General features: G+C 38.4%; 2 protein-coding genes across 4 annotated transcripts in view; one reads left to right on the top strand and one right to left on the bottom strand.

Annotated features, from left to right (window-relative positions):
- LOC109641436 (cingulin-like protein 1) overlaps nt 1-9173 on the top strand; it is a 35280-nt gene extending 26107 nt beyond the window's left edge. Inside the window, exons 13-23 of the mRNA XM_069513934.1 lie at nt 3173-3320; nt 3396-3500; nt 3587-3739; nt 4061-4228; nt 4380-4553; nt 4935-5024; nt 5104-5187; nt 5326-5444; nt 5766-5874; nt 6438-6598; nt 7095-9173. Coding sequence (XP_069370035.1) covers nt 3173-3320; nt 3396-3500; nt 3587-3739; nt 4061-4228; nt 4380-4553; nt 4935-5024; nt 5104-5187; nt 5326-5444; nt 5766-5874; nt 6438-6598; nt 7095-7224 — 1441 coding nt within the window. The 3' untranslated portion in view covers nt 7225-9173. The remainder of the gene's footprint in view (nt 1-3172; nt 3321-3395; nt 3501-3586; nt 3740-4060; nt 4229-4379; nt 4554-4934; nt 5025-5103; nt 5188-5325; nt 5445-5765; nt 5875-6437; nt 6599-7094) is intronic.
- A 1225-nt stretch (nt 9174-10398) lies between these two features.
- rab27b (RAB27B, member RAS oncogene family) overlaps nt 10399-23885 on the bottom strand; it is a 33422-nt gene continuing 19935 nt past the window's right edge. For all 3 annotated transcript variants that reach the window (XM_069513943.1, XM_020105902.2, XM_020105901.2), the window contains exons 2-6: nt 17001-17174; nt 15772-15860; nt 15259-15362; nt 14999-15122; nt 10399-14587 (exon numbers count right to left, since the gene is read on the bottom strand). In XM_069513943.1, coding sequence (XP_069370044.1) covers nt 14401-14587; nt 14999-15122; nt 15259-15362; nt 15772-15860; nt 17001-17153 — 657 coding nt within the window. In that variant the 5' untranslated portion in view covers nt 17154-17174 and the 3' untranslated portion in view covers nt 10399-14400. The remainder of the gene's footprint in view (nt 14588-14998; nt 15123-15258; nt 15363-15771; nt 15861-17000; nt 17175-23885) is intronic.

The following is a 23885-nucleotide window of genomic DNA, read 5'->3' as shown; positions in this document are numbered from 1 at the left end:
GTCTCTTTCTTTCTTTAATTTGTCTCTTTCTTTCTTTCTTTCTTTAATTTGTCTCTTTCTTTCTTTAATTTGTCTCTTTCTTTCCTTAATTTGTCTCTTTCTTTCTTTCTTTCTTTCTTTAATTTGTCTCTTTCTTTCTTTCTTTCTTTCCTTAATTTGTCTCTTTCTTTCTTTCTTTCCTTAATTTGTCTCTTTCTTTCTTTCTTTCTTTAATTTGTCTCTTTCTTTCTTTCTTTCTTTAATTCGTCTCTTTCTTTCTTTCCTTAATTTTACTCTTTCTTTCTTTAATTTGTCTCTTTCTTTCTTTCTTTCCTTAATTTGTCTCTTTCTTTCTTTAATTTGTCTCTTTCTTTCTTTCTTTCTTTCTTTAATTTGTCTCTTTCTTTCTTTCTTTCTTTCTTTAATTTGTCTCTTTCTTTCCTTAATTTGTCTCTTTCTTTCTTTCTTTCTTTCTTTAATTTGTCTCTTTCTTTCTTTCTTTCCTTCATTTGTTTGTTTGTCTTTCTTCTTTCTTTAATTTGTCTCTTTCTTTCTTTCTTTCTTTAATTTGTCTCTTTCTTTCTTTCTTTCCTTAATTTGTCTCTTTCTTTCTTTAATTTGTCTCTTTCTTTCTTTCTTTCTTTAATTTGTCTCTTTCTTTCTTTAATTTGTCTCTTTCTTTCTTTCTTTCTTTAATTTGTCTCTTTCTTTCCTTAATTTGTCTCTTTCTTTCTTTCCTTAATTTGTCTCTTTCTTTCTTTCTTTCTTTAATTTGTCTCTTTCTTTCTTTCTTTCTTTCCTTAATTTGTCTCTTTCTTTCTTTAATTTGTCTCTTTCTTTCTTTCTTTAATTTGTCTCTTTCTTTCTTTCTTTAATTTGTCTCTTTCTTTCTTTAATTTGTCTCTTTCTTTCTTTCTTTCTTTCTTTCTTTAATTTGTCTCTTTCTTTCTTTCTTTCTTTCTTTAATTTGTCTCTTTCTTTCCTTAATTTGTCTCTTTCTTTCTTTCTTTCTTTCTTTCTTTAATTTGTCTCTTTCTTTCTTTCTTTCTTTCCTTCATTTGTTTGTTTGTCTTTCTTCTTTCCTTAATTTGTCTCTTTCTTCTTTCTTTCTTTAATTTGTCTCTTTCTTTCTTTCTTTCTTTAATTTGTCTCTTTCTTTCTTTCTTTCCTTAATTTGTCTCTTTCTTTCTTTAATTTGTCTCTTTCTTTCTTTAATTTGTCTCTTTCTTTCTTTCTTTCTTTAATTTGTCTCTTTCTTTCCTTAATTTGTCTCTTTCTTTCTTTCCTTAATTTGTCTCTTTCTTTCTTTCTTTCTTTCTTTAATTTGTCTCTTTCTTTCTTTCTTTCTTTCCTTAATTTGTCTCTTTCTTTCTTTAATTTGTCTCTTTCTTTCTTTCTTTAATTTGTCTCTTTCTTTCTTTAATTTGTCTCTTTCTTTCTTTCTTTCTTTCTTTCTTTAATTTGTCTCTTTCTTTCTTTCTTTCTTTCTTTAATTTGTCTCTTTCTTTCCTTAATTTGTCTCTTTCTTTCTTTCTTTCTTTCTTTCTTTAATTTGTCTCTTTCTTTCTTTCTTTCTTTCCTTCATTTGTTTGTTTGTCTTTCTTCTTTCCTTAATTTGTCTCTTTATTTCTTTCTTTCTTTCTTTAAGTTGTCTCTTTCTTTCTTTCTTTCTTTAATTTGTCTCTTTCTTTCTTTCTTTCTTTAATTTGTCTCTTTCTTTCTTTCTTTCCTTAATTTGTCTCTTTCTTTCTTTAATTTGTCTCTTTCTTTCTTTAATTTGTCTCTTTCTTTCCTTAATTTGTCTCTTTCTTTCTTTCCTTAATTTGTATCTTTCATTCTTTCTTTCTTTAATTTGTCTCTTTCTTTCTTTAATTTGTCTCTTTCTTTCCTTAATTTGTCTCTTTCTTTCTTTAATTTGTCTCTTTCTTTCTTTCTTTCTTTAATTTTTCTCTTTCTTTCTTTCTTTCTTTCCTTAATTTGTCCCTTTCTTTCCTTAATTTGTCTCTTTCTTTCTTTCCTTAATTTGTCTCTTTCTTTCTTTAATTTGTCTCTTTCTTTCCTTAATTTGTCTCTTTCTTTCTTTAATTTGTCTCTTTCTTTCTTTAATTTGTCTCTTTCATTCTTTCTTTCTTTAATTTGTCTCTTTCTTTCTTTAATTTGTCTCTTTCTTTCCTTAATTTGTCTCTTTCTTTCTTTCCTTAATTTGTATCTTTCATTCTTTCTTTCTTTAATTTGTCTCTTTCTTTCTTTAATTTGTCTCTTTCTTTCCTTAATTTGTCTCTTTCTTTCTTTCCTTAATTTGTATCTTTCATTCTTTCTTTCTTTAATTTGTCTCTTTCTTTCTTTAATTTGTCTCTTTCTTTCTTTAATTTGTCTCTTTCTTTCCTTAATTGTATCTTTCATTCTTTCTTTCTTTAATTTGTCTCTTTCTTTCTTTAATTTGTCTCTTTCTTTCCTTAATTTGTCTCTTTCTTTCTTTCTTTCTTTCTTTAATTTGTCTCTTTCTTTCTTTCTTTCCTTCATTTGTTTGTTTGTCTTTCTTCTTTCTTTAATTTGTCTCTTTCTTTCTTTCTTTCTTTAATTTGTCTCTTTCTTTCTTTCTTTCTTTAATTTGTCTCTTTCTTTCTTTCTTTCCTTAATTTGTCTCTTTCTTTCTTTAATTTGTCTCTTTCTTTCTTTCTTTCTTTCTTTAATTTGTCTCTTTCTTTCTTTCTTTCTTTCCTTAATTTGTCTCTTTCTTTCTTTCCTTAATTTGTCTCTTTCTTTCTTTCTTTCTTTCTTTCCTTAATTTGTCTCTTTCTTTCTTTCTTTAATTTGTCTCTTTCTTTCTTTCCTTAATTTGTCTCTTTCTTTCTTTCTTTCCTTAATTTGTCTCTTTCTTTCTATAATTTGTCTCTTTATTTCTTTCTTTCTTTCTTTAATTTGTCTCTTACTTTCCTTCATTTGTTTCTTTCGTTCTTACTTTCTTAACAATGTTCTTTCTTATAAACTTGGGGTGTGACCTCACCACCACTGGCTCTAAGTTTGTTTGTCTTCACTTTTTTATTTTGATCTTTACAGAACTTTGCTGCTCGACATTGTTAATTGATATTTTTATTTTTACTACTTCTTGTGTTATTTGTAGGATCTTGTCTCGCTGCTGCAGATCTTTCTCTCGCCTTTCAAACTTTCAAACGTCTGTTTCTCTGTGAAGGTTCGAGATGCGCGGCCTCCTGGTGAACAACGAGGATGTGATCCGCGCCAACGCTCAGCTGACCAATGAGATGAAGAGGATGAGGGAGCAGATGCTAGAGATGGAGAGAGAGACCCAGTCGATGGGGGAGAAATACAGAGAGATGGAGGTATGAAGGTGACATCATGATACTGTCGCTGTGACGCTGTTCAACACGTGGATGATGAACTCTTGTCGTGTGCAGATTGAGGTGCGGGAGGCGCGGGACATGATGGTGGAGGCCAACACTCAGGAGTACGCCTTCAACTTCCTCCAGCAGTCGCTCAAAAACAGGATCCAGGACGCTGAGGTAGAGTTTCAGTCAAGTTGTCTTAAGAAGCAGAACTCTGAACATGGTTTACACGTGTGTGTCATACGTGTGTGTTGTATGTTCAGGAGAACCTGGAGAAGCAGACGCAGCACGCCAAGTCTCTGGCGGAGAAGTTGTGGTCGGCCGAGAGACAACTGGAGGAGCTGGAGGTGGACAAGGACTCTAAAGACAAGAGGACGTCTGAGCTCAACAGCAACCTCCTCAGGCTGGAGACGGAGGTAAAGTGACGACGTCATATTTAAACTTCTGTTTTTTCCTTTCTCGTCTCCATGTTGATTTGTTTTCCTCGGCGTGGAACAGAAGTAATCCCCACATGTGGCTGCAGAGGGCGCTGTTGCCCAGTGAAAGTTGCATAGTGTTGCTTTGAATAAAGAAACAGATGCAAAGTTGAAAATGATTAAAGTTTAATTTTTCATTTGCTGAGCAATTTGAATTACTTTGAAAACATTCAATCATTATTTCAAACTTCACCACATGCTCCCTGGATCCAGCGCTCAGATGAGCACATACAACATGTGTAACGTCCTGTGTGTTTGCAGCTGAGCGAGGCCCTGCTGGTGTCGTCGCAGGCCTCAGCCGAGGTGAACCTGCACCAGAAGCTGCGTGACGACGCCCATATGAGGGTGGAGGAGCTGGAGGAGACTCTGCTGGAGAAGGACCAGGAGCTGCAGCGACTGGAGAACCTCGTCAGCCGTCTTCAGGGAGAGGTAGACCCAACTCCCATCAGCCCCAGCGGCACTTTGAGACGTGACACATGAAACATGTCAAAATAGGGTTTCACGTGTTCTGGCTGCTTGGTTGTGTAAACGAGACCTTCGGTGCGGCAGCAGCTGTGAGATGTGTGTTTGTCCTGTGCAGGTGTCTGGGAAGCTGATCGATAAGGAGCGAACCCTGGAGGAGGAGATCCAGCTGAGGGAGCGGATACAGCTGCAGTGTAAACAGGCGGAGAGGACGGTGGAGGACCTCCACATGGAGCTGCAGGGGACAAACCAGACCAGAGACGATCTGGCCAAACAACTCAAACAGGCTCAGGTACAAACACTCGGTGGTTCTTACTCCACATGGACATCGTTAAAAACAGCTCATTGAAAAAAGATGGAAAACGTCCCGCTTCCTTCTATGGTACAAAAATAAATCAGAAATATATGTGGAGTCAGAAATCATCAAATAACTGATTAAAAGACATAAACTTGTTTCATCGTTAACTCTCCGCAGTGTCTTAACGAGCTCATGATTCAAACACATGAAAAACTTCAGACTTTGGGATTAATGGAGCAACAATTATGCAAATCATCGTTCAGTGCTAATTCCATAATTCCAAATATTCATCACAATCCGCCCCAGTTCTGAATAACCTGACCTCAGACCAGAAGTTTGTTTGAACGACTCCATTTGATTTCTGTTTTCTCTCAGGAGAAGATGATCGACATGGAGAGCGAGCTGGAGGAGCTGCAAGACAGCGAGAAGAGATGGGCGGCCAAACACAAGAGGGCCATCGAACAGGTGGCGAAACCGACAGACTTCAAATGAAATGATGTTCGTGTCTTTGTCGGTCGTTGACTCATTTCTTGTTTCTGATCAGACGGAGCAGCTGCAGCTGAAAGTGATTCAGGAGAAAGATCTGAACGACCAACTGGAAACTGATAAGGTCGTCATGGAGAGACAGGTACTGTGTGTGTGTGTGTGTGTCTGTGTGTGTTTCACTATATTTCCACACTAAAAACATAATTGAAGTGAACTTTGACCTGAAAAGCTCTTGATACGTAGTCGTCCGTCTGTAACTTGAGTCTCTCTCCGTGTGCAGCTGCGTGAGCTGCGTCTGGAGGTGGACGAGCTGCAGAGCTCCAGGGTTCCGGACGACGTCGTCTCCAGAGCGGAGAGTCGAGCCAAAGAGCTGGAGAACTTGCTGAGGACGGAGGAGAGGTCGGTCACGTGGTCCCGCTGATTTCCTCTGGATAAAAAAGATTTTCTTATTGTCTGGTTTAGTTTCAGTTTAGTTTATTTGGAATAAAGATAAGAAGATAAAATAAAAAACATTTAAAGGAGAAAAAAAAAGCCACATGAATATTATAAAATACAAAAAACGAAATATCGAAGAAGGTGAATGATAATTAAATAAATAACAGGATAAAGTTGAGTTAGTAAGTCTTTGATATTCACCGGAGCTTTGAACAAACACTGGAACTGGTGTTAGATAATATAAATAATCCAGTCGATGTGTAATGTTTGTGTGTTTTGATGCAGGAACAAAGCTGTTCTGACAAACACCATCGGTAAACTGGAGAGAAGAATCAACGAGCTGAGTGATCAGATGGAGGAGGAGCACAGGATAGCTAACGAACAGAAAGACCTGGTGAGACACACACACACACACAAACACACACACACACACACAAATCAATTAATCAATTAGTGAAACAAAAATCTGAAATACACATAAATATAAATGAAACCATCAGTAGAGCTCAAACCTCTGACAAAGAAAGTCGTATAAAAAAATCCCTGACTCCACCTTTATGTTCAGATCAAAGCCAAAATGTTCTGCTTTCATTCTTAGTCCCCAAGTTTCATCTTTTCACAGAGTTTCAAGAAAACGTGTTCTGTAAAAAACAAACGGAGGTAAAACTTCTCAGGATCAGGTTCCGTGTGTGGACAGTTTCATTATCGTTGCTCGTTTTAACATTTGATATCGTCAACCTTTCTTGTTCGAATGGATTCACTAAATCTAAGACTTTAAATATTTGTACCGATCATTAGTTGTATTCCTCTCTGTAGAGGTTCTTACCTGTGTTTTTATAGTGTATTATATTATACTGACTTTTAGAAATGTTTAAATTGCCTCAAAATGGAGCGTTGATGAGCAGGGAGGTTTTCATGCTTCGTCCAAACTAACCATGGTGATCTGTGACCGTCCAGATGAACCAGAGGATCCGTTCCCTGAAGCGTCAGCTGAACGAGGCGGAGGAGGATGCGAGCAGGAAGGAGGCGCATCACCGCATGACCCAGAGAGAGCTGTCCGAGGAGATGGAGATAAACGCCACGCTGCGGAAGCAGCTGCAAGGCCATCATCAGAAGAAGTACGTTCTCTTTACTCAACCCTCACACGGGCTCCTCATTGTGGGACTAAGAAAAGATGATCTTATCTTATATCATCTTATCTTATCTTATATCATCTTATCTTATATCATCTCCTCTTATCTTATCTTATATCATTTTATCTTATATCATCTCCTCTTTTCTTATCTTATCTTATATCATCTTATCTTATCTTATATCATCTTATCTTATATCATCTTATCTTTTCTTATATCATCTTATCTTATCTTATCTTATCTTATATCATCTTATCTTATCTTATCTTATATCATTTTATCTTATCTTATATCATCTTATCTTATCTTGTATCATCTTATCTTATATCATCTTATCTTATATCATCTCCTCTTATCTTATCTTATCTTATATCATCTTATCTTATATCATTTTATCTTATATCATCTCCTCTTTTCTTATCTTATCTTATATCATCTCGTCTCGTCTCAATCAACCGTCCTCTCTCTGTGTCTCTCACAGACAGATAGAGACTCTGACCATCCGTCAGACTCTTGATAACCTGAGGTTGGACCTGAACGTGGACGAAGAAGACGACGAGCAGCCGCTGCCGCCGCCGCCGCAACAAACAGAAAACGTCACCAAAGTCTGAACCCTCCGAACATTGACTCAGCACAAAACACATCTGTATATTTATATATATATATATATATATAAATATATATATATTGTTATTTTAAAGCAGAAAAACGACCACGTCTTTTCACTGACAGTGAAGATAGGGAGCGTTTTTTAAAACCTGCCACCACCAGTCGTCCAAATGACAAAATACAACTTTGTTCTAAAAAGTATTTGTTTGCTCTTATGATTTAAAAGCTGATGGTGTTAACTAACATTTTAGTGTGAAATCCGCCTGTCGTTTAATCATTCTCTTGGAAATCATCCTGGTGTTTTGGTGCTAATAATAGTTTAAATAGAAGAAACATTTTGAGACTAAACATCAAGAAGTTTCTACGAGTTGATTTTGAAAGTTCTGCTGTTTTCAACACATAAATTACTTTTATGACACATTAATTTAAAATGAGTTTTTGTAATTATCAGTATCAAATTGCATTCAAAGAAATTATTGGAAAATTATCTTAATTATCCATCGCCCCCTCCTGGCGACCAGCAGGAAACACAACACATTCAAATGAAAAGCTCGACTGGTTAATTGACAGCTTCACTGAAACACTCTCCTCAGAATCTAATTTTTATAAAGATGAGATTTTCACAAAGATGTTTTTATCAAAACCTTTTTGAATAAGAAACATAATTGAGGTTTGAGATTTTAGTTTAACCAAAAACTACAAAAACAACTAAATAATTGAATTTCATTTAATTGAACTGAATTTAAAAATATTTTTTTATGTAAAATACAAAACAAGAACATATTTTCTGCATTTTTTGGTTTGTTTGTTAAATACATTTAAAAGTTTCTAGTTATAAAGTAAACGTTTACATATCGACACAGATTTATCTGTGAAATTCTCACATCAGCTGATATTTTTCTCTAGAAAAGTCTTGTTTTCTTTATGTTTTCCATATCGTTGCTGACAGTTTCTCATAATGAGGGTTTTATGTTAGAAAGAGTTTGGTTCATTATCTCCTGCAGTATTTAAATATATATCACACGCTGACATTTTACAGGGTAAAAAAACACAATCTTTGTTTTTGATTCACACACAGAAACAGTTCCGAGATTATTTATATTGAATTTTTATTTTGTGGTGTTTTTGAGACGATGAAGATGAAGGTCGTTGAATCTTCTTTGTTTGCAGTCGCTTGTCGGGGGAAAGTTTTTCAATTTTAAGAGAATGAGATGATTTTAAAGTTCAGTTTCAGGGATTTTAGGGGTTAATGTGTTATTGAAACTCACCGAGCCTCCGTCACAAAGTTTCTGCTCATGAGACAAACTTTTTAACATCGATGAAGAAAATCTCATGTCACACTTCACATATCAAACAAAAACCAGAGTTAAAAGTTGCTTTAAATGTATTTTTAATTAAAATGCAGTTTTTAGTGCAACAGCTGAGATATTGTCCGTCTCAGACGTAAATAAAATTCTGGATGTTTGTTGATAAAGTGTTAAAGAAGAAAAAACCTGTCACAGAAACAAACTGAGTCATTAAATACAAATCATCACTTTTATTCACTGGTTTAATTCTCCGATTTTAATTGTGGATGTTTTTACAGACCTGCATGTTCCCTTTTTTTTTTTTACATCGTGTTAGAGACATAAAGCTAATACTCAGATTCTCCTGTTTACGCTTGATGATGCATGTGTGTTGTGGAATCACAGAGTTTTATTATGAAAGATTTTAATGTTTTAACTGTCGGGAATCTAATTACTTCACAATGTCACGAGTATTTTTTTTCTTTAGTCTTTCCTCTTGAATGAAATTGGCAGCGTCGACAGATATGTAAAAATAATTATTTTTGTAACTACACTTCACACTCTACAGGTTCAACTGTTCTCGGGTATTTATGTTTGTTTCATCCTGTCTCTCGTGCTGAGAAGTGTCTTAAAACAAAATGCAAATAAATCTTCTCCACTGTCAATTCTTTGCATCAGGTGGGTTTTTAAGCCTCGGAACACTTTCAGAGAATCCTTTCACATGAAGGATGACCTCGTTAGATTTTGGTAGCCAACGCTCAAGGTCACTTTGACCTCACAGAAAAAAAGGTTTGCTTTGTGAACCCAATAACTCCGAAAGGCCTCAAGGGAATTTGTTCACATTTGGTACAAACATTCACTTGGACTCGAAGATGACCTGATTAGATTTTGGTAGCCAACGCTCAAGGCTCAAGGTCACTTTGACCTCACAAAGCAATTTTTTTTACCTTCTGAATGTGATATCTTCAGAACGCTTTGGATGAATCCTTTCACATTTGGTACAAACATTCACTTGGACTCGAGGATGACATGATTCAATTTTGGTTGCCAACGCTCAAGGTTCAAGGTCACTTTGACCTCACAAAAAAAAAGTTTGCTTTGTGAACCCGATAACTCCGAAAGGCCTCAAGGGAATTTGTTCACATTTGGTTCAAACATTCACTTGGACTCGAGGATGACATGATTCGATTTTGGTGATCGAAGGTTAAAGTCAAAGCGACCTCACAAAGCGAACGTCTTCAACTTTTCATCACTTGGACTGAACAGATTCGATTTCAGTTCTATTTCCAGAATCGAGTGTTGAACTAGTTGTGATCAGACACAAACAGTCAAGCGATGAGGTGAACAACAAACACGTCACATTCCAAAGTTGTTATTGTACGAATTTGTCTTTAATCAGCTGTCAAGTCTCACAATGCTGTTACCACGGAAACCAGAGAAATCTCATCAAGTGTTTCAGCGTCAAATGTTTTTGTTACAGTTTTGCTTTTACTTATCTAGACAATTATCAACACGTTAAAACCAAGGATTGAATTTTAATCACTCACAAGTGTCTTCGATTAAAGATCTGATTCCTTTTTCTTTTTCTTTTTTTTTTTATAATTGTGCCTTTAACAAAATTATATTCTCAGATTATTCCAAAGCTGAAATGCATCTTGTGCACAGGAGATAATAAATTGTGCTCAAAATGGTTTCTATCTTGAACAATGAACATTTTATGTTTCATTCTCTGTTTTCTAAAGAGTTAAATGCTCAGTACAGTGTTTGCTTGAGTTGCGGTGATACCGCGGTCTGTGAAAATTAAAATGTTTCTATTTCAATTTTCTCCTCAAACACGTTGGCCTCCATCTGCTTCAAGTCAGATCATTGTGGAGAAAAAAACCCAAGGGGTAAAAACAACCACAGAGATTTATTTGCAGCTCAGACATCAGAAACACTAAACACATCACAGGTCATTCCTTTCTCATGGTGTCAAACATGCTGACGGTGCAACAAACCCGACAAACACACACAGGCATCAATACGCACGGTGAAAACAGAACGAACGTGTACAAACCGCAGGCATCAGAGTATTCACACACAGAGAATTTCCAAAAATAAAAGCTCTTAGAGGTACTTGGATTAATTAGTTGTTTTGATATATCGGGCACAAAAACAACATCAGGACTTCTGCTCTCCTCTGTTTTGTAATCTATAATCAATAATGCAGTAAAATATTCAGTAGCTCACAGACGTAACAGAGGTTCAGTTACTAACAGGCACAACATGACTCGTCAAACTGTGTAAACTTTCCAAGTGAAGTAAAAAAAGTTTATTAATGAGGTTAACGAACGAGACGCTTTAAGAGAAACGTGGAAACTTGATGCTACAAAAAAAGAGGAAAGATTCGTGATTTAAATAAGAAATAAGATGTCGAGCAACAGAAGCATCAGATCAGAGCTGATGGTTTGGTTCAGATTGTCACGATCGAAAGGCATCCGTTTAAAAAGAAAAGTTTTTTAATTTGAAGAATGTGAGAAACAAAACCCATCATTTCTAATAATTCAGTGATTCTGTTGATGCTCAAGTTTTCTTGTGCCGAGCTGCTTCATTCAGTCTGAGCTGTTGGGTAATTTAAAATGTTGCTTACGGACAAATTTCAACGCTTTATTTTATTTTAATGGAAAATAAATTCATTGAAATTACTGAATTCCCCTGAAGTAGGCGTCGGTCATCGTGCTCACGTAAGGCTACATGACATTTAAAGGCAACTAATCTAATTTCCTCATAATTAACTGTTTTATTTACAGAGAAAAGTCCAAATTTTAGATTTTTCAACAATTAACAAACCTGAAAATGAAATGAAATGAATGAAATCAACACTTTTAAAACCTGGTGAAAGACTTCAGGAGCTGGATGGATCAGTATTCTTCTATTAAAATGTAGTTTTGTATTTTTAAAGGTTACACTCTGAGTGAACTCAGCTTTAATCTCCTGCAGCTTTTTTTTTAACTGTCTGGTTGTGTCTCATCAAGCCAGCAGGGGGCAGAGGTTTTCTGAAAATAGGATCTGGCTGTGAAGAAACTGGAACCTTTAGACAAATTGGTTTTTTTAAACTACGCAGACTTTCATCAGGTGATAATATGACAATGCGATTTTTTTCGGCATATTGCGCCACCCCCTGGTGGCCAAAGGTTTCAACTTCAGCTTAAACAACACAAATTACTTAATGAATTAAAACTAAAACGTCTATTAAATGTTTAGAAATGCATAGCCTATAGAAAATAACATAACCTGTACATCATGATAACATAAATTATGAAACTGTACAACAAACCTACTGAGACACAATCGTTTCTGAGAACATTGTTGTTATAATGCAGCTAAATAACTGGTGGAGAACGTGACACTGTCTGAACATCTCAATCTTCTTAGTGTTGTGTATGGCACCGAGATCAGCTGTTGGCAAATGACTGTTTGGCTTTGAAATTTAAAAAAAAGAACACGCGGAAAAACATGTTTTAACCATGAAAGGCAGATTTTTCTCGTAGTGAAAAGCAGAATTTCTCCTCTGTTGTGTTTCCTGTTTTTTTATTTGGCACAGATTAAATATACGTAACGATGAAGCGACGCCAAACCTCGACCGTTTCCGTTAATTAGCCACATCATTAACGTTAGTGTTCACCCGTTTGGCAGCCTCTGGTTTTACTTTGAAAACCAACCAGCTGTGGTTTGAATATTTTACAGCTGTTGGTTGGGACGATGACGACAAGTTAAAGAAAACAACAGGTTGAACTCGCAGCAGGAGAGAAAACAATGACAATAGAAGATGTCCGTTGTTTCCGGGGCAACTCAACTCGGCTCAAGATTGTTCATGAAGTAAGGCAGATCAAGGTTTCACTTGATGTGAGGGAAATCGTTGAGTTGCACTTAAAACAAAAGAAATCATCTCGGAACCAAAGTTGATTTTTTGATATTTAAATATCATTCTCTGTAAATTTTCATCTACTGAGCCACTAAAGACGAATGTTTCCCACTGTGCTCAGGCGTCGTGAAGTTTCTACACCGACTGTGAAATGGTCCGTTACGCAACAAAACTAAAACAACATAGTGCCGCACGACAAACTACGGTGACGAAAAGTTACAACTTCAAGTGTTGAGCCAAAAATCAAAAAGTCCAGTTCAGAGCAAAGACATTTCTTCACGAGTTCTTTGAGACACGTCTCGTTAAGAAATGTGTATTTTGGGAAAACGTGACGGCTTCAGTTGAGATAATTTGCTCGCGATGGACGTGAAAAAACAACAAAACGTGAACAACAGAAATAATAATATTCTCCGTTTTATATTTATATTTTATATAATATAAATAATCTGTCATATTCTAAAAACATTGGTCGTGTGGGGCCTTAAAGCGTAATTTCACTTTGTGTGATTATCCATTAAAAAGAGGTGAAAGTTCAGCTGCTCTGAAGATCTGAAGTTTATTTTATTTTATATGATCATCAACTGTTATTGAACTTGTTTCTGCGGAGCTGTCATTCAAACACCGTGTTGTTCTGTTAAATCCTCGTGAATCTTTCAGACTGTGCTGCAGGTTTGTTTTCAGTTAAATGTTCTGGTGACGATGGAACCACAGAGAAAACAACGTGGCTGAGTTCTGTCGCTCCACAACGGAATAACGCTTTAAAAGCCAAGGCAGTAGATCCGCTCGGAACAATACGGGAATCCTGGCCGATGATGCTCTATCGATAATATACAACACAGGATTTTTCCCAGAATTCCTCATGTACCATGCTGTACCCATATTCAATCAAAAATATTTTAACAATCTGCAAATCTGTTTTCAGCCAAAACTCATCACGGAGGTTTTAATGGAACATTAGCTGCTTCAACATTTATAAACATACACGTGTGAAATCATCGGATGTTTTCATAGCAATGAAAAATATTCACGTTATATGAATAAATACTATTTCTAAAGAATCGTATGTCAGTAATTTACAAACAAACAAAAACAGCAAAGAAGTGTTTGTCAAGTTTTCTTGCTAAACCTTTGTAACTTAACCGGTTTGCAAAATTTTATTAGGTTTAGCTAACAAAAGTTTGGCTCTACTTTTATAACTAAACTTTTAGTTAAACTTTTTTAAGCCGAACTTCTGTTAGCTAAATGTTTGTACTTAACTTTTGTAACTACATTTTCCAAGCTAAACTTTTGTCAGCAAAACTTTGTTAGCAAAAGTTTTGTTTTTGAACTTTTGTCAGCTAAAATTTTGTAACTAAACTTGGGTTGGCTAAACTTTTGATGTGAAAGTTTAGTTACAAAAGTTTTGCTAAGAAACGTTTTTGTAATTGACGATTATTCTATTTTTAAGTGTTGTATTAATGGTCAGTTATGCAAAACATAATTTTGTGCAAATTTTGCAAACGATAGAATCCCACAAAGCTGCTGTGTGTTCTGGAAATACGGGTACAGCATCGAACACGGTGTGAAACGGGGGAATGTCGGTCACTCGGTTGTTCAGCCTGGTCCGGAGGAAACTCTCAAAAGAACCAGATTTAAATTGAAAAAACAAAAGTTTGGACTAATTGAAATGAAACCACCTGTGAACCGTGCAGGTGGGAACATACAGCGCTCGAATCTCCGACTGCTTGTTTTAAACGAGGCACATTCAACTGTTTCCTCCTGTTTTAATTTCATCCCGAGGTCGGGTTGCTCTGTTGTCAGAGAGGCGGACAGTTCAGAGGGGAAGAGAAGAAGAAGAAGAAGAAGAAGAAGATGGTGGTTAAAGGTTAGTTTTAGAGAGACGACAAAGAAACATGCAATCAAACATGACGGGAGGAGGAAAGTAAACTATGGAGGGAACGTGACGATGGACGAGCACTGACAGGTTGTTTCCTCGGACGCCTCGTGACCTAACACGCACATTTCTTCTCGTTGGGCTGCGCATCGCTGAGCTTTGCCGCCCCGTTACCGTTGGCCGGCTCGGCGGGCGGCTTGTCGACGCACTGCTCCATCCTCTTCATGACCAGGTCCAGCAGCGTTATCACCGCCTTGTCCACCTCCGTTCCCGTGGCCGCACTCGTCTCAAAGTACGGGATCCTGTGAGGGTCAAGACCAGAAGACGTTTTATTCAAAAGCTCCACGAGTCAATTTGAATGATTTTCTTCTTTTAACACATTTTAGAATTTTAGTACATAGATTTATGAATCTGTAAACATGACTTACTTTAAAAACATGATATCTGAATTAACTGAACATGTAAATCAGTCCCTGATGTTTATCCTGTGAGTACATCCCTGAACTGAGTTTTGTTGCCTGGCAACATCAGACCGAGTTTTGCCGACTGGAGAGGAACCAGGAAACGCTCTTTGCCTCTAACCAGGAAGTCATTTGTTTAAGTGGAGACAAGTCATGCATTGACGGTCTGTTGTGTTATGTGACGTGTTGCAGCTGCTTCACTGTCTATACAAATGCATGTGCAAATTTAAGTGCATTAAAAACTAAAAGTACCCGTATTTATCGGCCAGCTCTTTGGCCTGTTTCTCCTGAACCTCCCGCTGGTCGGCCAGGTCGGCCTTGTTTCCTATCAACACGATATCTGGGTTCTCACAGTAGGCGTTGGCCTGTAACTGACCTGGAAATGAAAGAGAATAGACGACAGTGGCGAACAAATGAGATGTGCAAATATAAATCGGATAAATCTGAATCCTCACACACCTAAAATGTCTGACAGCTACGACAAAGGAACCTTTTTTTAAATAAAAACATACTCATCCAGTTTCTGACGTTAAGGAAACTCTGCTGGCTGGTGAGATCGAACATCAGCAGGAAGCCCATGGCGTCTCTGAAGAACGCCGTCGTCAGGCTGCGGAACCTGGAACATTCAACAAACAGGGTTAAAAACAAATAGAGATAAAAACAGCACATCGGGCTGCTCCATATTATGTGGGAGGTGTAGTTCCTCTAAGGACCACTGGGCACCACTGTGGAGGTTTAGATTTACATGTCAGAGGAAGAGGTTGCTCTTAACGACCCACAAATAATCATCAAATACAATATGTAACACAAGTATCTTAACATCTTTAGATTTTTACTCCCTAAACTTTCCTGTTTCCTCTGAATCTCATCTGCTTCGTTTTCCAGCAGCGAGATTAAAACACAGCTAGAAGATTATTGGATTCATCAGGAGCTGAATGAATGGAATCAGAATTATACAAATAATGCCACATCATCCTGCAGTGAGTCATCAGGCCTTTAGAAACTGTTAAAAGTTTCACGCCCACCTCTCCTGTCCGGCCGTGTCCCAGAGCTGAAGGTGAACCTTGAAGGTTTTCCCTGTGGTCGTCCCATTGGGGTTGGACGCTGTGTACACCTGAAGAGACAGAAACATGACGGGAGCAGTTTTTATTCCACAGACACAACAACATTTGTATCTGCATATAAAGCTACATCTTCAGAGTTCTATTACGGAGGCAAGAGCATCGAAAGTATCTCACAGCAAGATGCAATTCAATCAAACAGACTCACAAGGAGCTGCGGGGGAAACAAGGGACGACTTGTCTTTGAGGGGATTTTATTCTCAGCGTGGATTCTGTCACTGAGACCTGGAGAAAATGTTTAAGTTTGTCTCTGGAATCTTATCATGAAAAATATATTCAGATCGTCGCCGTGTGATACGTGGAAAATCTGAGCCGGGGAGTGAGCCGGGGAGTGAGCCGGGCCTGGTGCTGCACATCCCTCACACCTCTGAGAAAACACAGCTTCAACAGCTCTGGATGACTCATAGGATCGATCATCATACCTCACATCCTCTTTGTGTGTGTGTGTGTGTGTGTGTGTGTGTGTGTGTGTGTGTGTGTGTGTGTGCGCTAAGGTCACAGCTTGTTTTCAAGGTATTTCATCCAGAACCAGGCAGCGGGTGAATATGTGAAGCTGCCGTCTGTCGCTGTCTCAGGGTTTTAATCCTTTATTGGGCAGTTGTGGTTAACAAGGAGGAAAATGAGCTGAATATAAAGAACATGTTGAACTTGTCCCTCGTTCCTGTTCAAGTATTGTTTTGTTGATGGACAGTGACACGAGTAGAGTCCCAGTGAGTCCATGTGAGGAGACACCGGGAGAAGAAGCGAGCGATGGAGGTGCGATGACGTTTCTTTTTCATCTTTTTAATGCAACTGAAACGAACACGTTAACCTGAACCATCTTTTCATTCCATCTCCTCGACTGTGACTCAACATCTACTGTTTTTCATTCACAAGTGTCTTTAAACAAATTATTTTACAAGGTCGTACTACGTTTTCTATTATTTTACACAGTTCTATCTCTTTCAACTTGTATTTTTTTTCCTTTTTAAACTCTTAATCAGTGAATCTACTTCTGTGTATGAAATGTGCTTTATAAATAAAACTGTAATCTAACCTGACTCACTGCTTGTTTAAAACTAAAAAACCTCAGTAGCTGTGGTAACCAGACCTCATCCTCTGAAGCTTATATTTTTACACCGGTGAGAACTCACCACTCTCTTTTCCCTGAAGTCGATACCGACTGTGGTGATGAACTTGGGGTTGAACTTGTTGTCTGTGTATCGGTACAAGAAGGTGGTCTTCCCCACGCCGGAGTCCCCCAGGGCAAGGAGTTTTATAAGGTAGTCATAATCCCCATCAGTCATAGTGATGACCACGATATCAACCTGCGGGAAAACACACAGAGATGTGGGTTAACACACAGATACACTGAGAAACTCACAGTGTCAGCCTCCAACAGACACGTGTGTGTGTGTGTGTGTGTGTGTGTGTGTGTGTGTGTGTGTGTGTGTGTGTGTGTGTGTGTGTGTGTGTGTGTGTGTGTGTGTGACAGAGGGGGGGTCAGTGCAGAAATACAGAAAAAGAGCAGCATATAAATGTTACGTCCTTCGGTACAATTTCCATTTTATGTAACTTTACCTGAAGACATTTTCTACTTTTTACTCCAGAACGTTTATTGTAAAGTTAGAAATGTTGTAATTTATCAACAATTATTGCAAAAGAAAGAAACGAGTATTAAAATGTGAAATTCTAATTCAGAGTTGGAGTCTTCGTCCCCACACGAGCCCCGAGGTGATGATAACAGATTAGCGACAGCTGCAGCGGTTAATTGTTTGTGTGAACTTTCTGTGAACTCAGTTAAAACTGAAACTGAAAACTTTAGGGACACGGAAATAAAGTAGTTAAAGCAACACTGATTAACTCATCCAGAGGAACAGCGCCCTCTGCAGCCACACGCGAACAAGAAGAGCTGCCGCTGTTACAAATCCACAGAACTGTTGAGAATTCTTCCCCCCAAAAAACTTTTTTTTTCAAACTAAATCGATCTCCACACTGTGAATCAGTTTGAATCCTTAAAAACACATCACATGACCGCTCACTCATAAACAGACTCCTTATGTAACAGCAGCTCTCCTCCACATTCAAACAGTTGTATAAACAGTAAAGACAACAGGGTCAGTGACACTTCTAATTGATTCTCCATGTCGTGTTCTCCACTGGCAGCTGAGGCCGATTGTTTTCTTCATGAAGGGGGATCGTGTGACAGCGGCCCGATGAATCAGCGAAGGCTACGTCGTGACCGAAAAGACCCATAACCAAGTGGTTGTGTCATAATTTCCCCCCCAAAAAAAATCTGAATTTCAGCTCCTCCAGACTGAAACGCAGCCGCAGTTTTCAAACTAAAACGGGACCTGCAGCGTTTTGCAAACTTGTTGATGCGTCTTCGTGTGGATGTCACGTTAGAAAAACACGCAGGAGGAACATGGGAGGGACCGATTCCCTCGTATCGAGCTCACAAGGTCAAACTGTATTTGTTCGCAGGCGATTGACAACAATTTATGATCCGCGGCTGATCCACAGCTGCCGGCGGCGGTAACGCACCACAGGACGTTGACAATTAAAACGCGGATGTAGATGATGTGGTTTCAACTGTTGAGGTGAAGACCACCAGTCCACGACCACAGCAGCAGCAGCTCCGTGAGGCCAACGGCCTCGAGCCAAACGGTGTTGATGGCATCTATAAATAAGAGGAATGTTGTTTTCATGTAAAATTCTCAAATTATCCAGTGAGCTGCCGTCGTCTGTTTGCCTCATGGCTGAATGTGGTATATTTAGAGCAGGGATCACAAGACTCTAATTCACTCAGCTGAGAGGAAGCACATAGAACACTGGGCTTTCTTGCAACGTGGACAGTGATGAAGCAGCCGCTCTGATCGCCTCACAATAACCTCACTGTATCTGAGGCGGTACAGTGAGAACCAGAGGTACACCGACGTCTGATCTACAGTTTATATATATATATATATATATATTCAATCATCAATTCTTATTACAACTCAGGTTTGTATAAATAGCGGCTGTTTGCAGTAATCGAGACTTGAAGGAGCAGCTGTAGACGCTCCAGCACGTTAAAGCTAAATCACATTAAAGTTAATTATTGCTGCGGTTCATACCTTTGACATGACTCCATCGACAGTAAAACCATTCACTAGAATCACAGCCAGGGAATTATACTGCGTCTTCACTCAAAGGTGTCACATGGACAATAAAAGACCTCATTATTTGTATAAAACTACTGGTTTTATCTCCGTGCCTCATGCCTCTCTCAGCATTACATCAGCAGCTTGACAGAATGAGACCATTTGTGAGTTAAGTGGCCGAAGATCTTTGATTTTAGATTTTGTACATTATCATTTGCTGTATTTGATTTGAAATGAAATTGTGTTATTTTGCTTGTTTAGTGTTTTTACTCGTCCTCTTGGTAAAGCGCTTTGCAGCGGCTGTTATAATAATTATTATTATTATTCAATCAAAGCAGGACACGGCCACAGATTACAGTGAGAATGTTGGAAAGACCACACAGGACGACCAAACTGGATCTAATGAGCCCAAGTTACAATGACTTCACCACACACTGCTGCTCCACTGGTACATTTTCATGGGAGCTGTAATTTTTGCGCGCGCGGACAAATAAATCATTGTTTAATTTTGTTAAAGTCACCAAGGCTTCAGCCTCTCACGGCGAGCGCCGGCACAGATACTCATTTATCTTGGAACATGGATTGTTGTAAAACCCCTGGAGCACAATGAACCAATGGAAGGAATGTTTAGTGAGAGATTACATCGACTTTCTGAAGACTTTGGATTAAAGACGAACCCTGAGGAGATGTCAGGGCTTCACGTTAGCTTATTCATTAGCGGTTTACAATAACACCATATCTATGCTAATTGTAATTTAAATTCCATGTTACCATTAACATTAGCGTGTTAGCATGCTAAAGCACACCCTGACCACAATTTGTCCAGTGTCATCTTGGTTTTTTTTTAAGACCATAATTAACCATATTTGGAGAAAGAAGGGGGTGGAGCCTGACTGACACTGCACGCCCACCTACACCCATTGGACGGTACTAGCCGTCAATCACACTGTATCCACGCCCCAATACGTCCGGTGCTTCATGGTTTATTTGACTCTTAATGATCATAATTTACAAAACGAACATCAGCGGTGTTGAAGAAGTCTTGAAACTAGAGACTGAGACATAAACTCCTGAGAATAAATGTTTACTGACGTTATAAATCAGGTGAGAAGTAAAGTCCTTTTGTTACAGACTCCTACAGAAACTGACTTAAACAAACAGACAGAATTTAAGACGTCCTAAAAGTGTCCACCATAGCGAAGATAAACACTTGGATTAAGGTGAAATCTCGTCATTTCCTCTGATGCTGCCGAGAGATAAACCGTTCTGTGGCGTAAAAAGTGCAATAAAGCAGCGGCTGTTAAAACTTTTACTTCCCATCACAGTTTGCAAATGACTGCTAATGCTGCTCCATGCTGGTGTGTGGGAAAACACCACAACACATTATGGTAAACAACACGTCACAGTGGATTTACTGTTATATTCTAACTGTGGGTTCGAACAAACCAGACCTTTCCAATGTAATTCATTAAATAAATACAGTCTCACTGGGCGGGATTAATAATTTAAAACCAATGTTTTCAGAGTAAAGGAAAATAGCTAATAAGCTCATTTAAAATAATTTAGAAATGTTCCTTCTGTCGAGGAAACTGCTCACAGAAGGTTTCATGTATTTGTCACTTTAGCATCGAACTGTCGTGGTGTTAATGAAGCCCTCCAGGGGGTGTGAGGGTCGGGGGTGAGACAAGGGGGAGGATTTGAGCTTATTGATCTGTCGTCACTGGTGGAAAAGCAGCAGTGTCTGTAGCGTGATCAGTGTCAGTCATGATTCCCTGAGGGTGAACCAGCAGCTCGGTCAGCTGACACTCATCCTTACAATGAACGAAAGCACGGGACCAAACTGTAGAGAATATTATTATTTCTAAATGTTTAGTTAGAGGTGGTGGAGAAGTAAGAGATCTATATTTATTAATATATATATATATTCATTTTATACAACCATTAATTCAACCAGTGTGTTTCTAATCTGGGATTCATCTTAAAAATATTTTTTAAAACATCAACAAGGCCAAATTTGGCTTTATGGTACTTTTTGGTGAGTTTCATTTTATTTCTTTAACTGCTCAGCCAACAACATCTTCACTAATTGATTCTAACTGCTGCTTTAATGGAAGCAGCAGATGTTTTCAGCCAAAACAAACCTCTAAAAACCCACATTGGAATTATAGGTAGGGTACTTTAATGCAGAAGAGGCAGAAAAGAACCGGAGCTAAAAGAGAGGGAATATTGGACTTTCATTAATTTGGTGGCCAAGATGGATGTCTAAGTGCGCAACTGTCTGCTAACAACTATTGTTCACTAATAAGGTTGAATTTATCTTGACTGTGTTCACACAGTAAAAAGAAGCTTTGTCACGTACAGATTGTGGAGGACAGGTTTTCCCTGGTTCCTGCATCTCAATACAACGAACAAGAACAAAACCATAAAGCACAAAGAGACATTAAAAATGTATGAGCAATCACACACAACAGGAGAGAGAGGGGAGATAAACCGGAGACGAGACAATCGGAGGAGTCGACGACAATCTAGTCCTTCAGGACAGAGAAGAAATGACTGGTGTGTGTGTGTGTGTCTATCAGGAGGCTGCAGTGTTTCCTCCTTTCTTATCCTTCACATGACAGATAACAACAAGCATCAGTACTTTCAGACTCATTCATATGTGATCCAGTTATAAATATTAAAATGAATACTGCTCATTTTAATTAATACTACAAGCTCATACAACATGTCGCTGTAGTAAAATGAATACTTGAGTGAAACAACATGAATATTTAAACTGGTGTTCCTGTAACTTTGAGGCGGCAGATTAATCTTTATCACCGAGAAATTAAACTCTAGCATCGGAAATGAAATAGAACTTTTCTCCATATCTGCATATTTGTTGTGGAAATTACCAAACTCACATCTTCAGAGCGCTGACTGCGATTATTCAAGAAAACAGACGTCCTGTTCTGGAAAAGCTGGCTCCTCGTGTTGGTTTAGTAGTCTGATAAACACAGGTCAGAAATATTTGTTTTCCACCGAGAGCTGAAGCAAACAAGACGAAGTAGAATGACGCCCAGTGGAGGTGAGACCCAACAGTCCCTTTAAACCCTGCATCTAATCCACATGACTCCTTCACCCCTATGAAACCACTGGATCCAGTGTTAATGTGGATCTGCACCAGCTGGCTCTCACTCAGAGATGACCGTGTGTTGATTCTGAAGAGTTTTTCAATTCCAAAAGAAAATACTCCTCAAAGAAAGTACAGAAAATTCAAACAAGCTGCACCAACCCACACTCACAGATATCAGTCCCCTGAAATTCTTCTCAACAAGGTCAATTCGACCAAGTGTTGTGAACGCATTCAGCAGTTTTTGAGTAATCCTGCTGAAAAACAAACAAACAGTCTACACACAAACATTCCAGCAGCTTGCAAATATTTGGTGATAGTAGTACATGTACTATTACTACAACTACCACCAGTAAGTTTTCACCATCTTCATCTGTTAACATTTCCTTTTAGCTATATCGCAGTATTTCTGTGTAATTTCCACCGACACACGGATTCATCACACACACCGTGCATTCAGAAGTCTGTTTCCAGCAATTAAATACAAATACGATTCCATTATGAGCAGAGAATTCAAACGTTGTGACCTTAGAGAGCTGAGTTTTACACTTGGCTGTTAGGATGAAATAAAAGACTGGATGTCCTCGATCTCAGAGACAGACAGAGGTCGTAAACAGCTTTGGAAACAGAAACTTTACAGCTGATATTAAAAACTCTCTGAAGCACATCGAGCAAGTGCATTTAGGACGTTTCCAAATCTACCTTCACTCAGACAAACGGTGCAGAAGGTTTTTTACTGACTGTCTTTATTAATTGTGGATGTTTTTGTGTGTAGTGTGCAACTAACCAATCAGAGTGACATCTCCCACTACCCATCAAAAGCCAGATGTGCTCCGACTTTAGAAAAAGTTTCCTTTCCACTGCGTCAAGTTGCCAATGCCCCAACATGCACCTGACGTGACCACACGTCATTTCAAGTACAACACACCAATGGCTGCTTACTACTGAAACACTGTGGGAGCCCAAACATTAACAAGTGAACATATTAATAAAGGCGAAGGTGAATGCTGAAGCTACGAAAGCTGGAGGAAAGTCTCGAGTTACGAGCACATCAGTGCACCGACGAACGATCTCCATTCCAACGCGTGAGTTCGATTCTTAGCACGACAACAAAGGCCACAAGGTATTTAACTTCTGAGGGGCCATTGTCAAAGCTGCTTGCGTCGATGCTTGGTTTGTTAGCGCTTCAGGCTGTTGTCGTTTCTGGAGTCACCCGAGGGAAGTAAACATCCATCCTGTGAATGGTAAACAATTCTTCAATCTGCTGAGGGGACATTTGTTCCCAGTGTCAGAACTTTAAACTCACCTACAGAGAGTACATAGATATTTTGCTCTCATAAAGGCTGTGAGGTTGGATAAATGATGAGTTGTGTGTTTTAAGATGTCCCCACAAACTGTTGCTCAAAAGCTTCTGTTAAAAGGTCGGGCGACATTTGTCAGTGACCTTTGTGTTTGACTGTCGTGGCCTCGTGAAACGTTTTAACCAAATCAGACGACAAACTAATTTGCTGCAGCTGTTCTGTGGACGCTGCTGACGGCCCTTGATGTCGTTACCAATCCATCGCCCAGAGCCAAAGATCAATAACCGCTGGGACGGAGGCCGGCCCTTGATGATCTCATTTGTCCAGACGTCCTCCAGGTTTACCCCTCAGACTGTCCCGAACCTTTCTCCATCTCAGACCCACTTGGCAGAATTTGAGTCGACAGTGACACTTGCTGCTACTTTCATTTATTCTCATTTCTTTTATCCAAACATCGCTGGACTCGTGTGTCGATGTTTCTTC

The sequence above is a fragment of the Paralichthys olivaceus genome, chromosome 18, assembly GCF_024713975.1.
Source record: "Paralichthys olivaceus isolate ysfri-2021 chromosome 18, ASM2471397v2, whole genome shotgun sequence".
NCBI classification, from domain to species: domain Eukaryota; kingdom Metazoa; phylum Chordata; class Actinopteri; order Pleuronectiformes; family Paralichthyidae; genus Paralichthys; species Paralichthys olivaceus.
Note: the sequence above shows the minus strand (reverse complement) of the source record. Positions and strands in the feature narration are given on the sequence as shown.